The sequence below is a fragment of the Apostichopus japonicus genome, chromosome 2, assembly GCF_037975245.1.
Source record: "Apostichopus japonicus isolate 1M-3 chromosome 2, ASM3797524v1, whole genome shotgun sequence".
NCBI classification, from domain to species: Eukaryota; Metazoa; Echinodermata; class Holothuroidea; order Aspidochirotida; family Stichopodidae; genus Apostichopus; species Apostichopus japonicus.
In genome coordinates, this window is record NC_092562.1 from 21,751,036 (window position 1) to 21,776,257 (window position 25,222).

At 38.5% G+C, this 25,222-nt stretch overlaps 2 protein-coding genes across 7 annotated transcripts in view; one reads left to right on the forward strand and one right to left on the reverse strand.

The window, feature by feature from the left end:
- Positions 1 to 8,841, forward strand: part of LOC139982181 (FRAS1-related extracellular matrix protein 1-like) — a 45,666-nt gene extending 36,825 nt beyond the window's left edge. For all 5 annotated transcript variants that reach the window (XM_071994801.1, XM_071994779.1, XM_071994794.1 and 2 more), the window contains 6 exons: positions 209 to 783; positions 2,733 to 2,876; positions 4,537 to 4,693; positions 4,921 to 5,005; positions 6,658 to 6,743; positions 7,548 to 8,841. In XM_071994801.1, the coding sequence (XP_071850902.1) occupies positions 209 to 783; positions 2,733 to 2,876; positions 4,537 to 4,693; positions 4,921 to 5,005; positions 6,658 to 6,743; positions 7,548 to 7,750 (1,250 nt within the window). In that variant the 3' untranslated portion in view covers positions 7,751 to 8,841. The remainder of the gene's footprint in view (positions 1 to 208; positions 784 to 2,732; positions 2,877 to 4,536; positions 4,694 to 4,920; positions 5,006 to 6,657; positions 6,744 to 7,547) is intronic.
- Position 8,842: 1 nt separating this feature from the next.
- LOC139982208 (A disintegrin and metalloproteinase with thrombospondin motifs 6-like) overlaps positions 8,843 to 25,222 on the reverse strand; it is an 81,366-nt gene continuing 64,986 nt past the window's right edge. For both annotated transcript variants that reach the window (XM_071994815.1, XM_071994827.1), the window contains 13 exons: positions 24,396 to 24,540; positions 22,542 to 22,652; positions 20,946 to 21,091; positions 20,640 to 20,703; positions 20,161 to 20,409; positions 18,640 to 18,844; positions 17,135 to 17,298; positions 16,499 to 16,637; positions 15,940 to 16,069; positions 15,278 to 15,482; positions 14,189 to 14,365; positions 13,044 to 13,200; positions 8,843 to 12,709 (listed from right to left, as the gene is read on the reverse strand). In XM_071994815.1, the coding sequence (XP_071850916.1) occupies positions 12,585 to 12,709; positions 13,044 to 13,200; positions 14,189 to 14,365; positions 15,278 to 15,482; positions 15,940 to 16,069; positions 16,499 to 16,637; positions 17,135 to 17,298; positions 18,640 to 18,844; positions 20,161 to 20,409; positions 20,640 to 20,703; positions 20,946 to 21,091; positions 22,542 to 22,652; positions 24,396 to 24,540 (2,017 nt within the window). In that variant the 3' untranslated portion in view covers positions 8,843 to 12,584. The remainder of the gene's footprint in view (positions 12,710 to 13,043; positions 13,201 to 14,188; positions 14,366 to 15,277; positions 15,483 to 15,939; positions 16,070 to 16,498; positions 16,638 to 17,134; positions 17,299 to 18,639; positions 18,845 to 20,160; positions 20,410 to 20,639; positions 20,704 to 20,945; positions 21,092 to 22,541; positions 22,653 to 24,395; positions 24,541 to 25,222) is intronic.

Sequence of the window (25,222 nt, forward strand, 5' to 3'; positions counted from 1 at the left end):
ACTCATAAAATAACTATAGACACCGTAGACACTTTCCTGTGGCATTCTACAAATTATTTATATCATGATAAGTGATATAAAAGTTTTTGTTTGTTGCTTCCAGCCAAACTGTGCGGTTTGCTGCTTGCAGCTAAACTGTGGTTTGCTGCTTGCATTCATATATGTTGTATGCTATATTAGGATGATTTCTTTTTCTTGTGCATTCCAGGGTATTGTGCAGGAGAGAACCCTGTTGTAGTTGATGGAGATAGTGGTGGAGGTGGATGTTGTGACGGGGGTCAACCACCGCCACATGGTGGATTACCTGACACCACTGATCCCCAACAGAGGCTACCATTTCAACCTCCTGTCAACATCCAACCCATTCCTGACTTTCAATACGAGAATAGAGAGTTACCAGATACCCCCTTTAGAAGGCCATTGGAACCCCCATTTGAACGACCCCTTTACCCTAACAGGGACTTTGTTGACCCACACAACCCACATTACGACCAAAGACCAATTGGTGAAATCCCTGTTGAGGGTGAGTGCTGTCCCCCAAATCCACCGTTTTATCAGAACCCGTTTGGACAGCCCGACGGGAGTCACCTCCCTCCACTTGGCCACCAGGGGGATACTCCACCTCGTAATCCTGACCTTCAAGATGTATTTGACAATCCTGCTTGGCGTCATGCGCTTGGAGGGGATGCACCACCGAACGCCCACAATGTTCCCAGCGATTTATCATTTGAGGTGTTCGGTAACAGACGAACTGGTAACGGACAATCATCATCCAGTGATGGGGTGAGATTTGACTCATTTCAACTTGGGTTTTTCAAGTACATCAATTTTACAAAGAAATATTATACCTCATTATTTGATATTTACATATGAGTGTTGGGGAGTATTAATGTAAAAGAATTGTATATACAAATAATATACAAATAATATATAAAATAAAGTGAAATTGGAGAAAAGTAGAGGGGGGAGAATGTATCATATTTTTCATCAACTTTGAAATAGCATCATTTCGCAACCTCTAATGTGAATACATGTACGTTTGTGCTGAGTTCACTCTCACGGAGAACGTTACCCCGTTGACCTGTTCATGTAAGACCTTCAACAGCCCTGCATACTTGCAAGACTGCAATCTCATTTGAACACACCACCTAAACGGGAAGTCACATATATTTGACAAATGACATACAGGCTTGAAGGATTTAAGGCTGTTTGGGTACAATCATTTTGATAACTTTTACTCCCAAAAGTAACCAAATTTTTATCATAGGGTGACTATGTCCAACCTTCCTTGGCCCCATCTGGGGACCTATTTTATAAGATCAGGGCCAAGTTCTTGACACGTATTCTTTAATCCAATGGTTTGCAAAACAACATGGATGTTTTGAAAAGACTCAAGTTGTCAGTGGAGGCTTAACCCCATTTATTTTCTTGGTATTTGATTTATACCTGCATAGAGCAGCAGGGTAATACCTGATTTTGTATTTGCCCATAGTGTGTTTTATGAGCCTGTATAAATGTCAGCCGATCCTTTAATGTTGTGTCAAATTTGCACAGGTCAAAAAAGGCCAGGTGTTTCTTTCAGGATGCTGTATATTTGTACAACAGATCAGTTTTATCTCTCTCTTGAAACATTTTGTGGTTGTTTAAAGGGTAAATGCAAGCCATAGGTAGAATGGCATGTTTCAATTTGGCATTATTTATCTAGATCTGGAATACATTGAAAGCACAGATGCCCTTCAGTGGTACTAAGGTTAAAAGGTCATGCATGGGGGGTCAGGGGGGGAGAGGGAGGGGGTATCAACAAAAGCAGTTTGTGTGATTTATCTGTAATACATCTGAGAAGATGAGGAAGCAAAGCACCATCAAGTTAATCCTCAGTCTCTCTGAAATATGGAGGATTTTGTGGGGATGGGATTTTTGGGGGGGGGGGGAGGGGTGGGTATCAGGATGAGATTAAACCTTGTCTTTTGTCCTCAGTCATAATTAACTTGTTAGCTACACAGTGGAGAAATTTAATTTGACAAGACAAAAACTGCGTACAGTACCATGAAAACTTTTATTGTTGTAGGAGGGGATGAGACTGCTGGTCCAACATTTTCAATGAAAAGGGGAAAAAAGGAGGAGACAGACCCCCCCTCCCCCACTGGCACCCACTTTTTAAATCCAAATGGAAAAATCAATCTGCAATTTTAGTTTACCTCTTCCATATATATATATATATATATATATATGACTGTTTATTTCAATATCATGTGCATAATTCTGCCGTGATTGTCATGGTGTATTGCAGGGTGGTACAAAGGTGTTTGTAAGTTGACCTCTTAATCATGCCTCGGTGTCATTATCATTACAAATCAGCTCAGCCCCTCAACATATTATTGCCCTTATCTATACCTCTCTTAGAGCTTCAATACGACACTGTTTAAAATTCAATGCTTTTTCAACTTAGTCATTGACAAAGCTTCTTAGAAAAAGGAAGTGATGAAGTAATATTTGTGGAAACTTGTTTCTTACAGCTTTACTTAAGCAGAGTGTCATGTTTTTTTATCATTTTGATACAAACTTTGACAACTTCACATAAATAAAAGCACAAATCTCTCATGCGGGAAGTGGACTTCGAATGCCACTACGATACCGAGACTTTCTTTTCGTCTTTTTTACAGGTTAATCGTAATTTCATCCCTATGAACAATCCTTTCCTAATTTTATGATAAATTTCACACTTTTGGTAGGTTCTTGATCATATCTTTGCACCCTCTGTGGTTCATGGAAGGCAAGAACAACCTTCCAGGCCTGACGGAGAATTCAGCTCTTCCTCAGATGGCACTGACCTGTCCCAGTTTCTACAAGAAAGGGAGTCTTCCGATCCGGCCTGGGTAAGCCCTCCTTCATTTTAATTGAGGAGATAAATTGGATGAGAATATGCAAGGAGATTAATCATCTGATGTAGCATGTATGTATTGTATTTATTTTACATCCTCCTGCAAGCAGGAACTTGCAAAGAAGAAGCCATCATTGGCTTATCAAAACCGCAAGCTGACCGAAGTCAGTCTCTTAGATTCATATTTAACGTCCATGATTATGAATTGTCAATTGTCAACAACTCTGTAACTGGACGACATACATTAATCTTGGAGTGACTCGAACCGCGAACCTTATGATTGGAAGGTACCGGCCTTAACCACTGAGCTAACACTCCATATATGTATGTATGCATGTATGTATGTATATGTGATCTTCCCGCAAGCAGGAACTCGCGAAAGAAGCCATGAAGGCTTATAGACTCGCAAGCTGACCGAAGCCAATCTCTCGGCACACATCCATTTAACGTCCATGTCAGGAAGTTGTTATTGAACAACACCCTTGCCAGACGACACACATTGCTGTCGGCGGGGAATCGAACCGGGGATCTCATGACTGGGAGACGCCGGCGTTAACCACTAGGCTATACACTCCGCTTATATAAGTTTTCTCTAGTTGTTTTTCGCAAACGTATACTCAAACAACCGAGATTTACAACCAAAGCGGGCAAGAAGAACACAAAAAACATCTTGTTACTATTTGTGAATTTGGATGGTTTTGAACATTCTAACATTGAGATTCAGTCATCCCTGCTGTCAATTTGATATCAGTTTGAACCTACCTGCCAAAGTCAGCCGTTGCTAACTTGAATGCAATCGGCTCACACATCCAAGACTTTTGTACAATAGTTCTTGTATCTACGAAGTATATTAGTACTAGTATACTCGCAGAATTCTCTGCGATTGTTGTGCCAAACGTGATGTGATTTGTTTGTCCTAGGCTACGCTTCTGCATATAGAAAACACAAGTCAACGGATTCGTTATGACCTGTTATACTACAGAATAAACATTTTGAAGATTTCAAATACCTGCCATGGCAAAATGTGCAGTAAAGTAACTCATGATTTTTCTTGCTGTTCAAACCTATTTGATGGTTAGAGAATTTGTGCCCTCAAATGCACTAACCCCTGTAAAGGCTTTTGAGATAATTCTGAGGTTTGTGCCAAAAGAAGCGACATCAGTCATGTAGGACAGTAAGGCACTACAGAAATACTGAATTATATTGGTAATTATGATTGGGCCCCTTTGAAACACATGAATAATTTGTGAAAACACCAAAGGAGGAAAAACTATATTTAGAAGGTCCTCCTGATAAAGATTGTTACAGGTTTGTACAAAAATTTGGTGATTTTTTAGTTTTTTGACTTGGATATTACCTTTAAATATTAGATATCATAATACACAACATTTTTCTTCATTCTTTCACAAAATAAATAATATATATATATATCTATATATATATATATATCTATATATATATATATATCTATATATATATATATATATATATATATATATATGTCTATCTTGGCGAAGAGTTGTCTGATGATCAACGCATGAAACTCTGAGTAACAGCGACTAGTGTTCCACCAGTCTCAACTAATTCTCACCTATATATATATATATGTAAATATATATAGAATAATTTTATTATTTTTCATAACATTTTCTCAGATTGCCAAGGTGCTGCCCTGTTCAGGTCTAAACGAGGGTGAAGTACGTCTCCATCATCTAACAGGAAGTTATTTCATGTGTGACGGTGCAAGCTGGCAGAAAGTATCTGTCCTCTCGTCCGATTCTGAGCCCGAGGCTGAGGGCAGGTGCGAGGAAGGTACGTTAATGTAAAGCATCGTCCTCAGGCATTGTCCTCAGGCATTGTCCTCAATGCATTGTCTTCAAGGCATTGGCCTCAAGGCATTGTCCTCAAGGCATTGTCCTCACGCATTGTCCTCAATGCATTGTCCTCAAAGCATTGTCCTCAGGCTCCACTACATTCCCTAAACATACCTTTCATCCTGCCCTGTAATTTTTTAAATTTTTTGTCACTTCCATTTACAGGTTGGATATTTCACCAGCAGAGGTGTTACATGCTATCAAACTCGGCAAGGACCTGGGACAGAGCTCAGAGACGATGTGGGGAAAGGTATGAAACAGAAAATTGAAGATTATATTCATTTTCATGGCTTTGAAATAGGCTGTTCAAAAGGTTGTAAGTTTATCTAGATTTCGGGTAATAAGATATTATCGGGTAAAAGTAAGTCTCGTTGCCATAGGCAAGGGTGGTTCAGGGGTAACAAAACACCAGCTGTAACTTTCAAACATTCAAGGTCATGTCTTTATTCCTAATCATCAACCGAGTGCTTTAAAGGTTAGCTCAAATGATACAAATGTTTCTGTATCACTCAACTATTTTGACTTGGTTTATTTATATAACATCGATAGTGACATTCTCCCTTGACAAATCTGTAGGTCAAGAAAAGTCACTTGGTGAAAGAAAGAAAGAAAGAAAGAAAGGAGGGGTTCCTTTGGGGAGTTTGGGGGGGGGGGTGGTATGGGTAATAGGGGAGAGTCTTTTACATTGGGAAATGTTTTCACAGACAACTTTTAATCATGTGTGAAGCTCTCTTTGGCCTCTCTTGTTCATTAATACCTTGATTTCAGTGTCTGGCATTTTAGTCATCTTGGAATTCGATAGATGTTGGCCGATCTACACAGCCTCGATTGTGTGCAGCTTGCATGACTTCCTTTATCGTTGATCGTATCGTCACGGTGGCATGTTTATAATCTATTAAGTATCTGTCAACAGTATGTTGTTTCCTGCTTATGGAAATAAGCAGGTCCATTAGCCTGCATGGCAGGTCGCATTCAACCAAGGTGTCCTTAATGGCGTTACAGGCTGGGATCAGTATGGACGACATCCCGTGCGGGCTACTGTTCCTTTACAGCTTTTGATGATAGACTCTTGGTATTCTTGTTAGATTGTGATTATGTGCTCACTCAGTGCGATGTCCATGATAAAGTTCTGTCTGTACCTACTTAACCAGATCATTTCAAATAAAACAAGGATTGTGAATTGAAGAAAAAAGATCAGATAGGCAGAACTACCCTGTGTGGTAATCAAACCCAAATATTATGCACTGCTTACTTGCAATGTGTTGACTTGCAATTGCAGATCATTATAGCGATGACCAAGTTTTTTTCATCACATAATATGTGATATGTCTTCAAATGTACTGTTGTGTTTGAGGAGTCCAACAGTTAATTTTTATATATATATATTATATATATATATATTATATATATATATATATATATATATATATATATATATATATATTTTGTTTTGTAGGGAATCAATTATTGTGTCTCAAAATGGATATTTTGTAAAATACCACAGAACTTAAAATAATACACCTCCTATCTACATACTCTGTCCCATGAATATACATGGCCACAGCTCCTTCATGGGCTTCATTCGATAAAAAGGATATCAAAGATATGCATAGCTTTATGGGTTGAGTTTCATTACTGCTCACCCTCAGAAAATGCTTTGAAGGATTGACCTCTTCTACTAGAAGTTCATTTTTTTTGTTGTTGCTTATAATTGCTTATAATTTCCTCTCCCCTTCTTTGTGAAGCAAACAGTTAAAGTAATGTTATCACATCGTCTCTCTGTAAATGTCAGTTTTTCTGTTTTGTTTTATCTATCCAATGATTTCTGTAAGTAGACTGTTTTCTCTTAAATTGCTGCCTACATAAACAATGATGTTTTTGCTGTCATTGTTTCATTTCCAGGTATAACGGTCATCTCGTCAGCATCCTCTCGGCAGATGATCAGAACTTCATCAGGAGCATGATGTCCGGTCTCGATGTCTGGATTGGTGAGTCTCAGGGGTATTTTTGTACAGGATAAATACTGTTCCATGGTCACTCTTTATATTTTAACCAAGCAGAATTTAATCATAGAAGTGTATGCATACAGGGTTCTGATTGTAACCATTGAGGAGTTATCACTAAGATTTTACAATTTCACTTCATATAAAGAGAAGGGGAAAAAAAATTGTGCCCCCTCCCCCCCCCCCAAAGAAAAAAAGAAAAGAAAGGTGATATGATCTAAGAATATAATGTAATAATTACCTTCATAGCTCAGTGTTGACACATTGGAAAGTTTTCCATTTGGTTTTCTTGACTGTATGTTAGTACTTAGTGTTGTTAGATTATGTAAGATACCCTAAATCTCTTTACTGTTATTACAAAGTTTTAATATTTAGCTCTATAGCAGGGGTTCCCTAACTGGGGTGCATGAACCCCCAGGGGGTGCGTGAGTCCATCCCAGGGGGTTCGTGAGACGTTTCTGAAAGTCAAAATTAGAGTACTTTTTTGTTGAACTAAAATCTGATATATCACATAATTTAGTAATGTACAAAAGTCGTATCTATCAACAAACTCTGCGATATTACACTATGAACTTTTACGAAGCACTGTTATGCGTATTATAGTATAATAATGACTCAGATCATGTCTCGAAAAGTTGGGGGTTGTGGACAACTCTGACATCCACAGGGGTTTCGTGGGGGGGATAAAGTTAGGGAAACCCTGCTCTAGTGGCTGTTTTGAAAGATACCTTTTTTTGGTTTGGATCAAGCTCCTTTTTCATACTCCTTTTGCTTGTCTCCTCGGTGTAGGTCTCAACGATAAAAACCGAGAGGGTCACTGGGAGTGGATCTCCGGGGATCAAATTTCGTTCTCGAGATGGAAGCCAAATACCAAGTCCAAGAGGCGAGACCAAAGGAACTGTGTCTATATGAACACTCGATTCAGATGGGTGGACGACGTCTGCGATATGGACGTCAGGCGGTTTATTTGTATGAAAGACGCAGTCTTTTAAATTTGACATTGTGGTCTGGCCACGAACTGGCCGGTACCAACAGACTTGAGATATCAGAAAAGGCAGCGGTTTGTCTATTGCCACGAATCTTACAAGGCAGCAAGTGAATGAAGGATCGAAGTAGTTTATAGCCAAAGTCAATTGCACAACATATTAATGCCAGAGAGGAAACTCTTTCAAGTTTGACTGCACGGCTGGTGCCAGGCTGTACCAAGGAATAGCCATGTGAATTATGTCGTTCAAGGAGTTCACTGTGTTGGCAGCATAACATTTTCCTGTGTTTAAACAACTTAGCCTCTGCTGTCTGTTTACTGCTATAGCAGTATGCTGAGTAGGGGTCATGGCATATACATATGCTGCCTGTTTACTGCTATAGCAGTATCCTCTGGCTTAACATTTTGTCCTCAAGAAGTTTTGTAGTCTCTTCATTGTTCATTTATAAAGTTTAAGCTGATTTTTGTGCTGGTAAAGATGCTGCATATGTTTGTTTTAGGTCTTGTATTCTGTGCAACATCACACATATTGATTCTTTACTAGCTCTTCTATAAATCATTGAAACTTATTTATAATCTGTAAAGTTGTACTGATGTATTTGTAAGCTTCTTTTTTTATTTTATGAGATGGTGTAACTAGGTTTGTAAGAGCAATTGAAGAGGATGTCAGAAACTGATCAAAGCATTCTTCTCACAGTGGTAAGGTATTGATAATGACAGCAATAGTTTCCATGGTGACAGTGCTCAACATTTTAACAGAGGAGTTGGTCTTGAAACGTTTAAATAAAGTGGTGCAGCCAACTGAATACCAAAGCAATTATTTGATATCAAACTTTTGAGCGCAGATGGGTGGGAATTGCATTTAAAAATCTGTCTTTTACTATTATGAGTCAACTACACACCTAACACTGCCAATTTTTGTTGAAAAAGATGGGCATGGTAATAAGTGAATTGTAGGCCAGTTTCTTTGTTTTGACTTATTTATATCGGAAGCGTGGCAAAAGCTGTTTCATTCAAATTCCATTAACGAAAGAATGATTTTGGTTACTCCAGTGTATAGAGAACAACTGCTGTAATAAAATACAGAGGTAACATCAACATTTTTTACTCTTCATGTTTCGTTTATTGCTGTAACTTAATTCATGATTCACACAATATTTTTAAAGTGCAATAAAAAAATATACTGCTCAAAGAAATACAGAAACGGGGAATAAACTATACACTTAGGAAACTGAGAAAAAAACAAACAGGCAAAGTTAGCAATATCGAGTACACAGTTCTGTTTAATATTTAGGCTGGTTTTTAATTTGTCTAACTTCCTAACATTATCACCCCATTGTCTGTTGGATGTTTTGCTATTTACATACCAGGAAAATATCTGGCAGAATATGCCAGTTTAGGGTCAAAATATAACAACAAAGAAAGGTACTAGAATCATGACAAAAACTGAAACCGATACAAACATTAATACAATGATTTGATGAAACAAAATACTTTTTTTTTTACATAATTCAATATTATATTACATAGTTCCTCAATATACAGTGTAAACATGAGTATATGGATGTAATGCTATTTAATAATCAACACACATGGATAACCTACAATTCTAATTCATATGTAGTGAATTTTTTCAGGAAGAACTCATTCAGTAGCCCTCTGTTGACATCACTCTCTCCCCCCCATTCTTTAGTTAATATTAAATCCTTCATTTTTAATATCCCTAACTTTAGATTTAAAAGACCCTAAATCTATTGAAAACAAAAATCCATGCCTGATAAAGAGATGGTTTAGGGCTCTATTGTGACAAAAACAATTCTAGATATGCTGAAATAGCCATGCATTGTACAGAAATTACTACATAATTTTTAAACATGTTTTCACAAGCTTTGAGCAATGCAGTTTTCATTGAAGTTTGGTACCCTCACAAACAGCCACTGCTTGTTTTCATTCTTAATGAAACTCCTTAAAAATGATTGTTATTGTCACTCTGTACATGTATTGTAAATGTTTTGGACATAACCAGTTTTAAAACATTTCTTACATCAATATTTTGAGCCTTTACACTCTTGCAATTTATTGAAGATTCTTGGTGTTCATTTAAGGAGAAAAAAAAAATTCTTGCATATTTCTATAAATTTTGAGTGTTTATTTTTTTTCAACATGAGTCTAGAATTTAAAGGGACATAGGTACTAGATATCTGTACTGAAATTCCTATTCCTGATGCCATCCTTGGAAAATATTTCAAATGGAGATGGAGGGACGGTAAAGAACACTGAGCGATAACAATAAATAACTGCCAGTGATAAGATGATAGATTGCATAAGTTACTTGAAGCACCATGGGATATAAAGGACTCTTTTTTTACTTTGTACAGTCTACGCATTATCATGAAACTCAATCTCATAAAACCGGACTGGACTGGAGATGAACTCAATAGCTAAAGAAATGGATGTAACAAAGTAAAAAAATTATAACTTGGTATGGACAGAATCAAATCACTATTCTTTTAACCCCCCAAAAAGGTAGCTTTTCTAGAATATGCCCTACAAAGCATGTGTAAACCTTTGTTTTAATATGCATACACAATGTGTTATTGATATACCACATATAATATAAACATATAGTGTATACCAATAATTCACTTTATCCAACATTTCATAATTTTCTGAGAAAAACATCAATAGTGAGTAAAACTGCAAGCAATATCACTAAGCTGAAATATGACAATAACCATTAATGGCGAATGAAAACAACTTCTGGACTATTTTGTAAATGTAGACATGTTTATTCAGGGTTCAAAATGGACCAACACTTCTCTTTGTTTTCAAATGATATTAAAGATAAGTGTTGTTCATCAAACTGAACAATTTCCCACAAAAATCAAGTCTGCTCTGATGTTTTACTAGATTTTAACAAAACATCTCCACACTACAAGCTTTGAACCATGCAACTGAACTGAACATGTATTTTGAGTTGTTTGTGAACTATTGCCTTGTGTTGAAGCTTCCAAACACATTAAAAATCAGATAAATGCCATACAGGATTCATTGGTCTCTCTGGTGAGTAGCAAGCCATTACTAAACATAATTTAACAGAAAGTAGTGTGTAGACTTTCTTGAAATAAGGCTCAATAAGGACAATCTATAATTGTTTTATATGAAGGATCAGTCAGCAACTGGCAAAGGAGAGACAAATACTACTTTTTTTTTAACAGTCCAAGGAACAAGTATTTGACTGTCAAGAAGTTGTCTCAGTTTACAACATTATGTGGGTTGAGATCAACCTAATAATCTTTCATGACTATCCTCTCCAAGTCAGGCTTTAGGTAAGCTGCCTAGAAGATATCTACCTAGCCTAACAGTATTGATGTATTGGGATCTTCATCCTAGTGTTAAGTACATATGTACTTGTTACCTATAACTTGGGTGATGATTATAATGAGCTGAAAGTCTTGCAATTTGCAGCTCTATATTTCATTAGCTATCGAAAATTGTTAGCTTATATGAAAGATCTTTGTGAAGAATAACTTCCCAAGACAGCTTAGAAAACTCTTGCTCCGTTTGGGAGATATCTAAGTTTAAAAATCATCTCTGTGAGCTGTCATTTTGTGAATCTGTGATGTCATAGTTACACTAGGATCTGAACCTTTTACTATCTCCTTTTTTTCTCCATATAGGTAGAATGTTAACAGCATTGACAATGAAAGCATTGTCATCACTAGGTCAGGTAAACATCTTCAATAATTTAGGTTCAACATTTGAACCAAATATGATTCATTCCAAAAATAAACATTGCAGAAAGTATTAAAAGATAACATACAAACAATTTTTAAGCACATATGGCTTAATAGTGTCATATCTATACTTGTTTCAAACCTTCAGCTGACATACAGTTGTAGGTTGTTGCATAATATTCAGAAGAAATATAGTGATGTAAGACAACCCCCCACCCCCACCCCCCAAAAGAAATCCCTTAAAACAATCATAATATGATAGAGAAAGGGTCCGTTTGCATTGTTCAAACTGATGCATTAGAACTGAATATACCCCTTTGAAGAAAATAAATTGTTTACTGTTGTTTAAAAATGCCACGGTTTGGCATTGTGTCTTTTCACACTCAGTCTGTTTACTTAATCATTCCTTCATGATTCTTTAGTGTCTCTGCAAATCTCACAAAAGTCAATCAAGCTTACTGCCAAAAGAGGATGATACAAACAGGAGACACCGGCAGTTTAAATTCAAAATGGCGGGCCAATCTTCACTCTACTACTATGAGTTCTCTCTTCCCAACTTATAAAACGTCTCACTTTTCTCCATCAAAATCAACAAAATCTCAGATATAATAACTGTTGTTTTGCCCTACAGTTATCTTTCATGATGCGTTACTCAATTTTAGTTGAATTTTTTATTGTTTTTCTTGCAATTTCCTTCTGCTTGCGCAGTTGTAAACAGCCTCCATCTCAGTAACACAGCAGCAACAGCCTCCATTTGTTTTTCACTATAGTTCTGCTTCAATGTAAATCACATCTCCATCAGCCACTGTTGCTAAGGTAAAAACAGCCAAATATTCAGGGATTTTTCCCACTATGGTCTACCCATAATCATTTTGACTTTAAACAAATTGCTTCTCTCCTCTCGTAATGTTATTCCGCTAAAGTCTAGTCTGTGAGCTGCTCGGTTTTCATTGTCTTCATCTTCGTCTTCTTCTTGTTCTCCTTCTTTCCCTTCCAGTAATTCTATCAAACTCTTGTGGTTGAAAGTGTTCATGTTTTCAGCTGTTAATATAGGTATTGCTTAAACAATGGGGGGCAGTCCTTGCCCATTCAAAACTTGAAAAACTACGAAACCACTACTCCCAGTTCAGAACAAGTTCTACAACAAATTCGGTTGAAGTAATCGTTGGCACAGAAACTGAACTTTTTAACGAGTGGACAGTATTGGACTGTTGGATCATCGATACAGCCTGGCAAAATAAAATGACAGAAAAAAATATGAAAAATAAACTATGAATCGCTAAAATTAATTTGTGATGCTCTTTCGTGGAATTAACTATGTGACAATCAAATTTCTGTCTAACATTATTACATTCGTTCATGTAGTTTTAATGTGTGTAATATAAGATCCATTAGCTGTGCATGATATTCAACAATATACATATGTATGTTATCTACAAAGTTGATAAACTGGTTCCACCATGATAAGCTACAACATTAATCACACATGTGGACTGTCTAATCGGTCGACTGATGACTTTGTCAAAACCATTATAAACTGCAAAAGCGTTAGCGTAGACTTACTAGCAGCAACGACCACATTATCGCAGGTCCTTTCACACTGTTGGGAATTTGATGGTTTACTCGTCGCATCGCAGTAGTCCTCGTGGAGAATGCTCCCGGCAAAGGCAAGGCAGTAGACAGAACGAGTATGCTGACCCTGTCCGCATTTTGCCGAACACTGCAAAGAGAGAAAAGCATTCTCGAATGAAAGTAGATGTAGTTAGCTAAGGGATTAGCCCCATGATGGCAACAGGGATTACAGGGAGGGATCACTAACACCCCTGCTGCAACCCTGTCTCTTCTGACACATCAGGTTCTATTGAACAAAACAGAAGTTTTACTCCCAAGTACAAAATCACTGCACTAAAGTGCTTGGAGTCTTTACAACATTTGACAACAACAAAAATACGAAAAAAACCTGCATTTTATTAAAGTGGCATAACTTTACTGGTGCCATAGTCACCCTTCAAAGCAAAGATACCTTAAGAGGAATTATAAAATTAACTTCAGGTGTTGTGAATGTAAAAGATTTAGATTCAATTTAACTTGGTGCGGTACACAAGTTTATGTAATATGTGCTATGGCATGGTGGATAAAGGTGGGTGGCATTAGAAGTAATGAAACCTAGCATCTTTAATAGAGGTTGTGAGATTGATCTGGTAAGGTGGTTTTTTCATCCAGGAAAAATTCAGTCAACTTGAAATGACACCTCTAAATTGTAAAAAATTTAAAAATAATTTAAAACTGTAACTTGGATAGAGCCTTGTGACGTAAAGTTTAAATTACAAGACATTCAGCTTCTCCTAAATGCATTTATGTGTCTCTTAGGCTCCTCAAATAACCACTTTTTAGGCTGATTATTATTATTATTACAAATCATTATGTAAATGTAACTGCTAATTAGGTGCGGCCAAATAATTGATCATGTGTAGGCTTGCTTACCTTGGATTAAGGAACATCTAAATATGTGTTTATATTACACAGCTTCTAAAGACCTACGACCCGACAGAAATCAGCTTGAAAAGGATCAGTTTGATCATTAGTTAACCTGACTGAGGGAGATTGGGTTGTTCGATTGTCAAACTGTTAGTTTCAGTCAAGAAATTTAAATGCTTTATATTTTTGCAGCATTTGAAGCTGGACTTTGTTAAAGACGGTGACTTTACCTCGCTCCATTGACCAGTGGTCCATCTTGGTGGGGGGCAGGCTTCATTATTACAAGACATGTGAGTGGCTGGTTTTCGGCTCCTGTCGCACATGTGGTCATCGTAATAAATGTCGGCTCTGTGACTCTTGCAGCTAACAGTACGTGTTTTCTTTCCAGGGCCACAGGTTGGCTCGCACTGAATGAGGGAAGAAAGGGCCTACAGTTAGTCTTTCACATTTAAGTAGGTGTGCAACCACAACTACAACCACCTAACCTGTTTCAGTCAATGACTCTGATGAGGTCCCCTCCTGTGTCCTACGGCACTTACACCCATCAAACATGTTCCAATACGCTAGTTAGACTAGGTCCAGTCCTGTTCCACTGCACAACTACAACCACCTAACCTGTTTCAATCAATGACTCTGATGAGGTCCCCTCTTGTGTCCCACGGCACTTACACCCATCAAACATGTTCAAATTCGCTACTTAAACTAGGTCCAGTCCTGTACCACTGCACAACTACAACCACCTAACCTGTTTCAATCAATGACTCTGATGAGGTCTAGGCCTGTTCCCCTGGACACCTACAACCACCTATTCTGTTTCTTTCAACTACTCAGATGAGGTCTAGGCCTGTTTCCCTGGACAACTACAACCACCTAATCTGTTCCATTCAACTAATCAGATGAGGTCTAGGCCTGTTCCCCTGGACACCTACAACCACCTAATCTGTTCCAATCAACTACTCAGATGAGGTCTAGGCCTGTTCCCCTGGACACCTACAACCACCTATTCTGTTTCTTTCAACTACTCAGATGAGGTCTAGGCCTGTTTCCCTGGACAACTACAACCACCTAATCTGTTCCATTCAACTAATCAGATGAGGTCTAGGCCTGTTCCCCTGGACACCTACAACCACCTAATCTGTTCCAATCAACTACTCAGATGAGGTCCAGGCCTGTTCCCCTGGACACCTACAACAACTTAATCTGTTCCATTCAACTACTCAGATGAGGTCCAGGCCTGTTCCCCTGGACACTTACAACCACCTTATCTGTTCCATTCAACTACTCAGATGAGGTTCAGTCCTGCGTCCCTTTACACTTACTCTGGTCCAGTCACTGGTTTCCCATTCCGGTGGACATTCCTCTTCCATACAGCTACTAGTAGACAGAGGCTTGTAACCCGAGCAGGAGGACTCATCCACAATCTCTCGGGCCCCTGGGTATACTTCAATGAAGCAGTGAACTTCTCTTGTCCTAGCCCCACTTCCACATGACCTGGTGCAGGGTGACCATGATCCTTTAAACCACCTAGACCAAACCAAAAAAACAAAAGACTGATATCAACAGTGGTCGACTGTAACAACAATAACAGAAGATGATAATGAAAGATCACTAACAATGAATATTCATCTGTTGATTGTATAGTGAGATATGTAACTCATTGTTCCAGTTCCTTCAAGTTTAACTTTCATAACTGGCTGGATAATGGTCACATGGTTGGCTTAGTTTCTTTACATTTTGTTTTACTGACACGTGAGGGATAATTTCTGAGATAAATTCAGGGTGGTGACCATTACATGTAATACGTTTCATCAGACTAGTTGGGTCACTCTGTGCTCCAGCAACATATCATATTTTGATGGTTTACTTTGTGCCAACATTGAGATAAATACGGATTACTTTGTGGGTTTCCGACCTAATTGGTGGACCTAATTACAAAACAGCTGCTGTTGTTGACAAGGAGACTGGGAAGAAGTTTACTCACTGAGGAGGACAGTCGGCCATGTTACATTCCTTTGTCTGTGTTGGTGGTTTTTGGCTGAGGTCACAGTAATGGTCGCTCACCACAGAGTGGTCATCGTAACGTATGCAGTGTACCGCAGCCATGGATTCCCCTGCGGATTGGAATCAAACACAAATCATGTCAAACTTGAGAGATACAGATTAATGGAAATCACAAAAAGTGACTTCAAATATAGACAGAGAAGTTTTATGATTCTTGGCCATAAAATGCTGCACTCAGATCCCTGACTAACAGGATAGCTAAGTTTAATTTACTAGTCTAAGAAATTCTAAAGCAGGGCAATAAGAGATTTACATCTCAGCTTGATTTCTACCATCTGAAACACATATGTGGAAAATTAAAATAATTAAAAGTGTGAAGGCTTCATGATGATGATGATGATGCAACCTCAAAATGGAAATTTAAAAATTAGAATTTATAGACAAGGAACTGAAAACAGATGTTTTTCCTAAACATTATAAGATCTTAGTCCACACCTATATGTTACTCATTTCAGACTCTTAGTAAACGAAAAACTCACCTCCAGCACAGGTGTTAGAACATTCCGACCATGGTGCCCTCTGCCAAGCAAAGACCACCTCTTCGTCACCAACACCTGACCTCACAACAGGACGGTTGAGGGTGTAACGGACACCTCTGGTGCTATCCTGCACCAACAACTACGTGGATACAAAACAGACGTCGTTCATCATTCTTGCTAAATTTATAACGTTGATTTACAAAACGAGGCCTACATCATAACAGACAAACTTCTATCATCCATCCTACTATACAGAAAAGCTACAGCCCAGCCAATGCACCAGGCCTGTTACAGGAGTCAGAGAGGCTAAAGCCCTGGGACTGCTTACAGGGCCCAGGGAAACATGGGATAAAGAATATAATATTCTCGTTTTTTATAATATATTTCAAGCAATGAAGACTTTCAAGAGGGTGCATAAGTGTACATCATAGCCCTTAGGGTTTCACCTGGTTACCGAGCGTTATCTTGAAGGGAAACTGAGAGTAGCTGGTGGGACATGTACTACCCCCCACCCCCCCCCCCTCATGTCTTAATAGTCATCAAAGGCTACTCAGTGACTTCCAAGTTATCATTTATACTATTATTTATACTCTCAATTGTGTGATATCGAGTTTGTAAAAGGTAGCATAACCTTACCATGACAACTAGTTCCTCTGAAGTAGGACCCAGAGCAGTCAGTGTCTCTGGGCTGTCTTCTGGTCTATCATACCTAAAAGTGGTACTGCCGACATCAAATGATTTAGGCCACTCAATGAACCATTCCGCATTGATGTGGTATTCGTTGCCCACCGACTTCAATGCTAAATCAAGAAGAAGGGAAAATACACTCATGATACCACCTGTGTACTGTATCTCTTTGTTAAGGTTATGATTAATAATACAATATATTATATAATATACTAACCATACAATTTGTCCGTCAGAATTAACGTTGACTCAACAACGAGGAGAAGACTTATGCTGAACCAGTACCTTGTGTTGTATTTATGACATATATTACTTTTGATTATTACAAGTAGTTCTTATTTGGCATTGCTGCCCTCTATTCTTCAGAACAGTAAATTTGTTTAGGTATGCTGTTAGTGACTGTTAACTTATATCAGATATATACTTGATAACAACACAAGACAGAAAGCAGAAGTAAACAATCTTATTAAACATCTTTTGTAAGAAAATCAGTGACAGTACTTCACCTTGTATTATAAATCCCACAATGTATACACATAAGCAAACATCTCTGTTAAATCTGACTATGAAGATAGATATGTGTATTTGATGACCATGTCAGCCAGCGATTAACCATTCAGTTCAATATCGAACATTTTTTTGATGCTCGTATTAAGATATTGTCTATCACTGCTTCATCTGCGAATGTTGTAAAGTTTATTCATAATAGCATCACACATAGGGTGTGATTAAGATGGACTTTTCTCCTAATGGTACCATCAGATTTTGGGCAAATTCAATGCAAAATGTGACTTTCATATCTCAGACGAAGTTGATGTACTGAGATTTATCAATTTCATTTCAGCTACGAACATATTTCATTGGGCACAAATAATTTACAAACATGAAATAGTACATTATATTTCTATGCTTGGTACAAACTGATGAACAATAAGGTACATTAACCGCAATGAATATAGCCAGACAACTACACTATAAAGTTCCCTCTCAATCAATTTTGGGACTCTCCCTATTTCCTAACTAACCTCAATAAATACCCAGACACTTATCTACAAGTTGCAGACGACTTAATCTACTTTACATTGAACACTTTCCTGATTGGGATTACAAAGTGAGTCAGGGATATTAATCAATAAATCAAGCCATTAGTAACTCTTGTTTATTGATGAACTCCAAGGAAACCACAGACAACAAAACCGCAGCATAGTGAAAACTGATTTACAGGTGGCTACGCTATGATTTGTACTTTGGCTGTTTGAAGTGATAACCACAAATAGACTCAACAAGTTCTTACTGATAAACTGATATGAGCAACAATTACCCAACTAAACACATCAAACAAAAGTAGCAAACATTAAATCAGTCCATCCATAAAGATTGGTAGCGCCTACCGGAGAGTCGACTTTCTTTCAAGCATTATTGGATTGGGTGGAAGATGGGAAGGCAAATCTTACCAAGGTAATTATTCGATATTTCTTCTTCCTCAACACGTATGTGCGTCGATCCCAGAGGAATGACCACGATTTCTTGGTAAGACGATAGAGGGAGGGGGCCGTCATAAGACCCTGCCACCGTTTCACAGGTGCTGCCGTCCCCGCCACAGATGCGACACTTGTCTTCTCTGATCTCAGATCCAAGCTCTTTATCACAGCCAGTCGGCTGTAATCCAAGAAATAAAAAGGGATATTTAATTCTTATGACATGTCTAACTTTGATTTCATCTTTTAAGCATGCTCACTAATAAATCATATTTATTTCACCATTTACAACACCGAATAACTTTAATAAGAATGTGCAGAGGAGGAGAAGGGAAGAGGCTGCGGAAAATACAGAGAAATTGTTCGACTTTGACATGTGACATATCTCTGTGGCATCTTATTCATTGCTACTTTGAAAGGGATTCCTGCTACATCTCCCAATAAATACAGTTAATTCCACTACCAACAAGTACCACTACCACTACCAATTTCCACCTACAACACCGAATAACTTTAATAAGCAAGTGCAGAGGCGGAGGGGAGGGAAGAGGCTGCGGAAAATACGGAGGAAAGTTTGGCTTTAATGCCACCTCTCTGTTACATCTTTTTCATTGTTACTTTGAAACAGGGATGTAAGTGCAGCCAAAAAAGAAAACCGGAAAACTATTCGGAGAAACCGGGGGAATGTCGTCCTAACGCATCCTACTCCTAGCTCTGAATACTTACGCACTATCGTTATGTTAGGCTAGCTCAAAAGTATTAGCGCTAACACATCATACCCCTAGTTCTGACTACTTACACACTATCGTTATGTTAGGCTAGCTCCAAGTAACGAATACGTCGCAGCGATATCCGGAATAAAAAACAGTCTCACATTTGAAAGCGATCACGAATATCGACTATCATATGCGTATCCCGTAGATTTAGCCGCTCACAAATATCAAAAGCGTTATTTCCGAAACTTATGTCGAGCACCAGCAGTTACAAATCAACGTGAATTAGGCAAGGTTTTTCAACGACAGAAATGAGCTATGGCGATTTGAAGTTCGCACGTACGCAACGATGTTCACATGGCACACACAATGTTGTACAGTGCAATGCGATGTGTAACAGGAAATGGTATTTTGGTTGATCGATGAGTGAAAATTGAAGTTAGCTTGCTGCAACGGGCCAGGCATTTTTGCCGCGTTGTGTCTTTGTTATTTGTACAATTTTGTGGAACTTTATTGGAATTAAAAAAAAACCGGATTTCCGTAAAAATACGGAAGACTTACATCCCTGTTTGAAAGGGATTCCTGCTGCATGTCCCAATAAATACTGTTTATTCCACTACCAAACAGACCCAGATAACTGAAGAATATATTATGAAACAAAAATAATATTACAACTCCATTTCAAACAAATGAAAAAAGAAAGGAAGGGGGCAAAATATGGGACATTTCTAAAGTGTACAACTTGCAGGACTTTGGTATATGATTCATTATTTATATTATGTACCTTGCAGACACCATTGATGCAGATGTCATAAACATCCGGTCTGAGCTTCATGGCGTAACACCTGGTACCATCTTCCACTTGCGGGATCTGCTGCAGGTGACCGCCAATGGCAGACACACAGATTAGTTCACACGGCTTCACCATGTTCTTGTATAATGGTACCCACTCATGATACTGGCCGTTGTAAGGCTCCTGGTTGAACTTTGCACACTGAACTTCATGAAAGTCTACAGAATCTGACGGACAGTCCTACCGAAAGAAAAATTATAGAAGAAAAATCAAGCAAAGTATTTGTGAACATAAGAAAGAAGTTCTTGTAGGTGAAAACCTGAATAGTAGGAGAAACATGTCAAAATTGCTATAAGGGGAAAATTCACAACTTATACTTAAAACTGCTGAGACTGAGACAGACCTGTATTTTATTTAAATGAACATTACAACTTTCCTGACAGAATAATTATTATTAATAAGTCTTTTACCTCCTTATTACAGGAGCGAAAACGAATACGCTCTCCAGTACAATACTGCCCTCTGTGGCTTGGCCTGTTGAAACAAGACAAAAAAATAGAGAATGTATGAAATGACTAGAGCAGGTGCTACATTTGAATCATACATTATGCAATTAGAACCTAATTGTGAACAAGAACAGAAGTTCCAAGCTAGGATAATTTTTCATATGTAATCCTTTACTAACATTTGAGTCTTTACTTCAATGTCTTAAGCCCCCCCCCCCACCACCCATACAAAATTGAACCGCATAATATGAGACGGGAATTATTTCAAACCTCGGGTTGTCACAGTGCCTCTCAGATCTGGACACACCTCCACCACAGGTCCGACTACATTCTGACCACGCTTCCCATGAACCCCAGCCTCCATCGACAGCCTCTGGTCGTGAACCGGATGGAACACATTCCATCATATAGCACCACTGTATAAAGGCAAAGAGTACAAGGACTGTCATTGCTACTCAAATCCCTAAATCATATTCATGAATCACTTAATCACTTGCTCACTACTACAAGTGCAGCCCACGCAGTGTTACATCCAAATATGGTTAGAAGTTTGACCTTCCATTAAGGTGTCATACCTTCAAGTTATTATACATAACACCACAGAGATGTGAGATTGCATGATCTATGTGGCCTCCCCTAATACTAACAATGGTGTTTGTGCACCCCCCCCCCCCCCACTCAGCTTAGGATATTATGACCATTGCATTGATAAGACATTAATCTCAGATCTCCTTCCCTTCTATCCCTCTCTCTCCACTTTTACAAAAGACATCACAGAGAATGTTGAAAGTCATAAATAAAATGACATTTTTTTGGGGGGGGGGGGGGGCACTGGGCTTTTCTGTTGGATATGCCCTTACACTCACTCATAAATCACAAGACAACCAATAGAATTTCAGGTATGTCCTGGAGGATTCTAAATTTATGTCATACTTTGACAGGCAAACAGACAACTCCCCAAGCTAGACGACTCCCAAAGCTAACATACAAACGAACTTGAACGAAAGAACGAACCTTGATATAAAGACTATACAAAGCTGACACTGGCCCTTGTAATTATGAAACAAGATAATTCGGAGAATGTGTGCAGGCTACTATTAATAACAGTTTTTCATAAAAATTGAAACTTAAGCTTTTGAAAATATTAATCTTTCTGTTGTTGTTGTGATAATACAGTGTCATGAATTCCCAGATGGTGAATGCTTCTCTCATGGATGAGTAACACAGTGTTTCCTACCAAGGGACCTCCTTAATCAGTACTGACAACCATATGTTTGATATTAAAAGAGAAGCTCAGCTTCTTCCCTTTGTTCGGCTTTGAACTCTACCCTTGATGCACCCACCCACACAAACATACATGTATGGTGGTGTGATGTTGGTTTAGTGTGTGTGTGCCCTTCATTCACATACTGTGATATATTTATGTAGCTGTACTGATAGACAAACTGTAGTTGCCTCGCTCATTTGATAGTCAGATTGCAACCGCTTTTTCAGTTGCAATTTTAATCTACAAAACCGTAACGGAAACAGCCCAAAAATTGCCACAGTGAAACAAGGAGGTATCAGTTTTGTATTCTGACACACTTTTGTGGATTATTCCACCCATTTTGGTTATACGGTTCTATAGTAAACTTCAACAAATGTACAAAGTTGGGGAAATTTTGTTTCCCTTGCATAGAGCATTTTGACTTCCGAACCATTACAAGTATAATTCTGGTGGAATCTGGCCATGCCATTACACCCTTTACCAGAGATGAGCTTATGGCATCCACATTACAGTAACTTTATAAAGATATATATCGGGACAGGGGGATGGGAGAGGGGGTGTGTGATAAGGGGATGGATGGGTAGCAACTAAATACCTACCCCATCTGGTATATTGCTGGTATGACATCTTGTTCCCTCTGCTGCAGGGACACTGGTTCCTACACAGGTGGTTTGTCCCGGGAGACGGCAGGCAAGCTCGCTGCAAATATTCTGGAGAGATGAATGCACAAGGATTGGAAATCAAGCACTTTGTTACAAAGATGGATCCTGCTACTGAAATTTTTTGACAAAACGTTTCATAATTTACAAAATACAACAAAATTTTGCAACTAAGCATCCTCCAATTAATCAACATTTCTCCAGGGGAGGAGCCTATTAACGGGAGGGGTGGTCCCTTCCCTTAGACCCCTCCCCGGAGGACAAATAATCAAAGCTTGCCAGAACCGCATTCAACTTTCACCTTCAACCTATATAAATGTTGTATGTTTTTCACTCTGTTCAAAATGTTTACATTACTTTCTTAATTTCAAAAAAAAAAAAACAATGAAAAAAGAAAGATGTTTGCTTTCCGTCTAAGCTCACTGTCTAACTGTTGACCTTGGGGGTTTACATAAAATGTTATTAAAACAATGTTTAATAAATAAACTTCAAATAAAACAAAATAGATTTAATGGGCCTATTACCGCGACTACCATAGTTTAATCTGCTAATACATGCTACGTCTGTAAACCTTTTTCGTAAACGTCGCTCCATCTCCGACCGCTTCCAAACCTGGCTTGAGCCCAGATATCTGCCAAATAGTTCACACCACTTCCCGAACAGACTAATTGAGCTTGAATTGTGTCAATAACTTTTAAAGTATCCCTTGTATTAGCTAAAGACACGATCAGAAACAAATCCAATAAGAGTACTAGCTACTCTTCCTGTTTGGAAATACACAGACCACACACGTACCGAATGCATCAAAGAGTTGTAAAACACAAATTAAGACAAAACTTTGATGCTCTATTTATAGTTTAAAAAAACACGCACACAAGTGCAAGAGTTTAAACTTCCCACCAGTCTCTGTCACGTAGGAGGTGTCCCTCTCTGGAACATAGTTTAACATAGTTTAAATTTCCAACTAAAGGCTATATTCTACCTGTTATGTGGAACACTGACATTAAGATAAAACAATATATACCTTGTGTTTTCGACAAATACCCCTATTACATGGTATCATCATGGAGAAATTAACCCCCTGCATCCTAACATTTCGATACCAGAAAGCCACCTGGCTTAGTGATTCTTTGCCATATAATTTGCTCAAAATTGTTCAGCGAGTGAGTTGAATTTGTCCAAGAATAAAGTGAGAACTAGAAAAGATCAACGATTTCCATCTCTTGGTTGAAGCACTCACTTGAGGGCATCAACCAATTAATTCACTGGCAAGGATTTTACAGTATAGAATTTTTATTAAAAAATGTTTCAATATCCAGAAAAAAAACAGTCTTTGAGGTGAAATATAGACACATAGATCTGAGCATATAGACATTTTCGTGAACCATTTTTGAGCTAGCAAATCAGCTCTGACACCAACCATCTCTTTAATAATTGTTATTAATGAAAGAGTTACAGGACATTGTTTATACAATGTGAAATATTTTCTCAACTTATACTGCCATAGCCAAAGTCACCTAGTATAAATCACAGAGAATGGGGCCAATCTGAGTGGACAGGGCTTGGGGAGGAGGGGAGTGGGGAGGGGGAGGCAGAGGTGAGGGTGGTGGGGTAGGCAGAGGTGAGGGTGGTGGGGGAGGCAGAGGTGAGGGTGGTGGGGGAGGCAGAGGTGAGGGTGGTGGGGGTAGGCAGAGGTGAGGGTGGTGGGGAGGCAGAGGTGAGGGTGGTGGGGGTAGGCAGAGTTGAGGGTGGTGGGGGTGGGTTGAGGGTGGTGGCAGCAGATTTAACTCTTACACTGAAGTTACAGGCTTCGGCACCATCTGTCGTCTGTAAGCTGCACTGTTCATTCTCGCCGACAAGTTGACCAGGTTGTGTGTTTTGATGCGGGGGCCGGACTTCAGAATGTGGGTCATTGTCCAAACAGTCTGCTCTGCCAGAACTAAAAGGCACAAAAAAAAGAAAAAAAGAAGAAGAGTAATGAGTGAATTCTTTTCTCCATCAATAGACAAGTCAATTGCTAAGGTATTCTTGAATAAAAGGTTGGGGTGGGGAGAGGGGGGGTGATGACATTTCAATTCTGTAACTGTTTGATATTTACCTACACAGGCTTTTTATTTTGCAGTATGATAAGCAGTTTGTTAACAGTTATTCTCTCTTTGGTAATCTATAACTGATAAGTTTCAAACTTTTCTCTTCAAGTATTTACAACTCTCCTTGCCTTTTATAAACAAGAAAAAAACTTGTGAGAGAACCTACCCATAAAGGTGCGATCATTACGAACACCTGTTTCTTTGAAAGATCATTATTAGCCTTGTCCGCCTACCCCCTATCCTCATCAGTTGTAAACTTAGTAGCACCTATTTACAGAGTTATTCCTCACAGAGCCCCAGCTACTTGTCAAATTAAACCCTTCCCAATGTCCGACAATAATTTGGAGTTTTAACATGTACTAGGGAAGTCCTTAAAACAAAGAAAGAAAAAAAGAAGTATGATTCACACTTGAATTGCTGTTACACATTTAACAGCAGCATCCAGCAAAGGTAGGTGGTATCCCAGAGATAAACACCATCCAGGAAGACGCCACACAGGATCAAGAAATGGGAAATTGCAGTAGTAGTGAG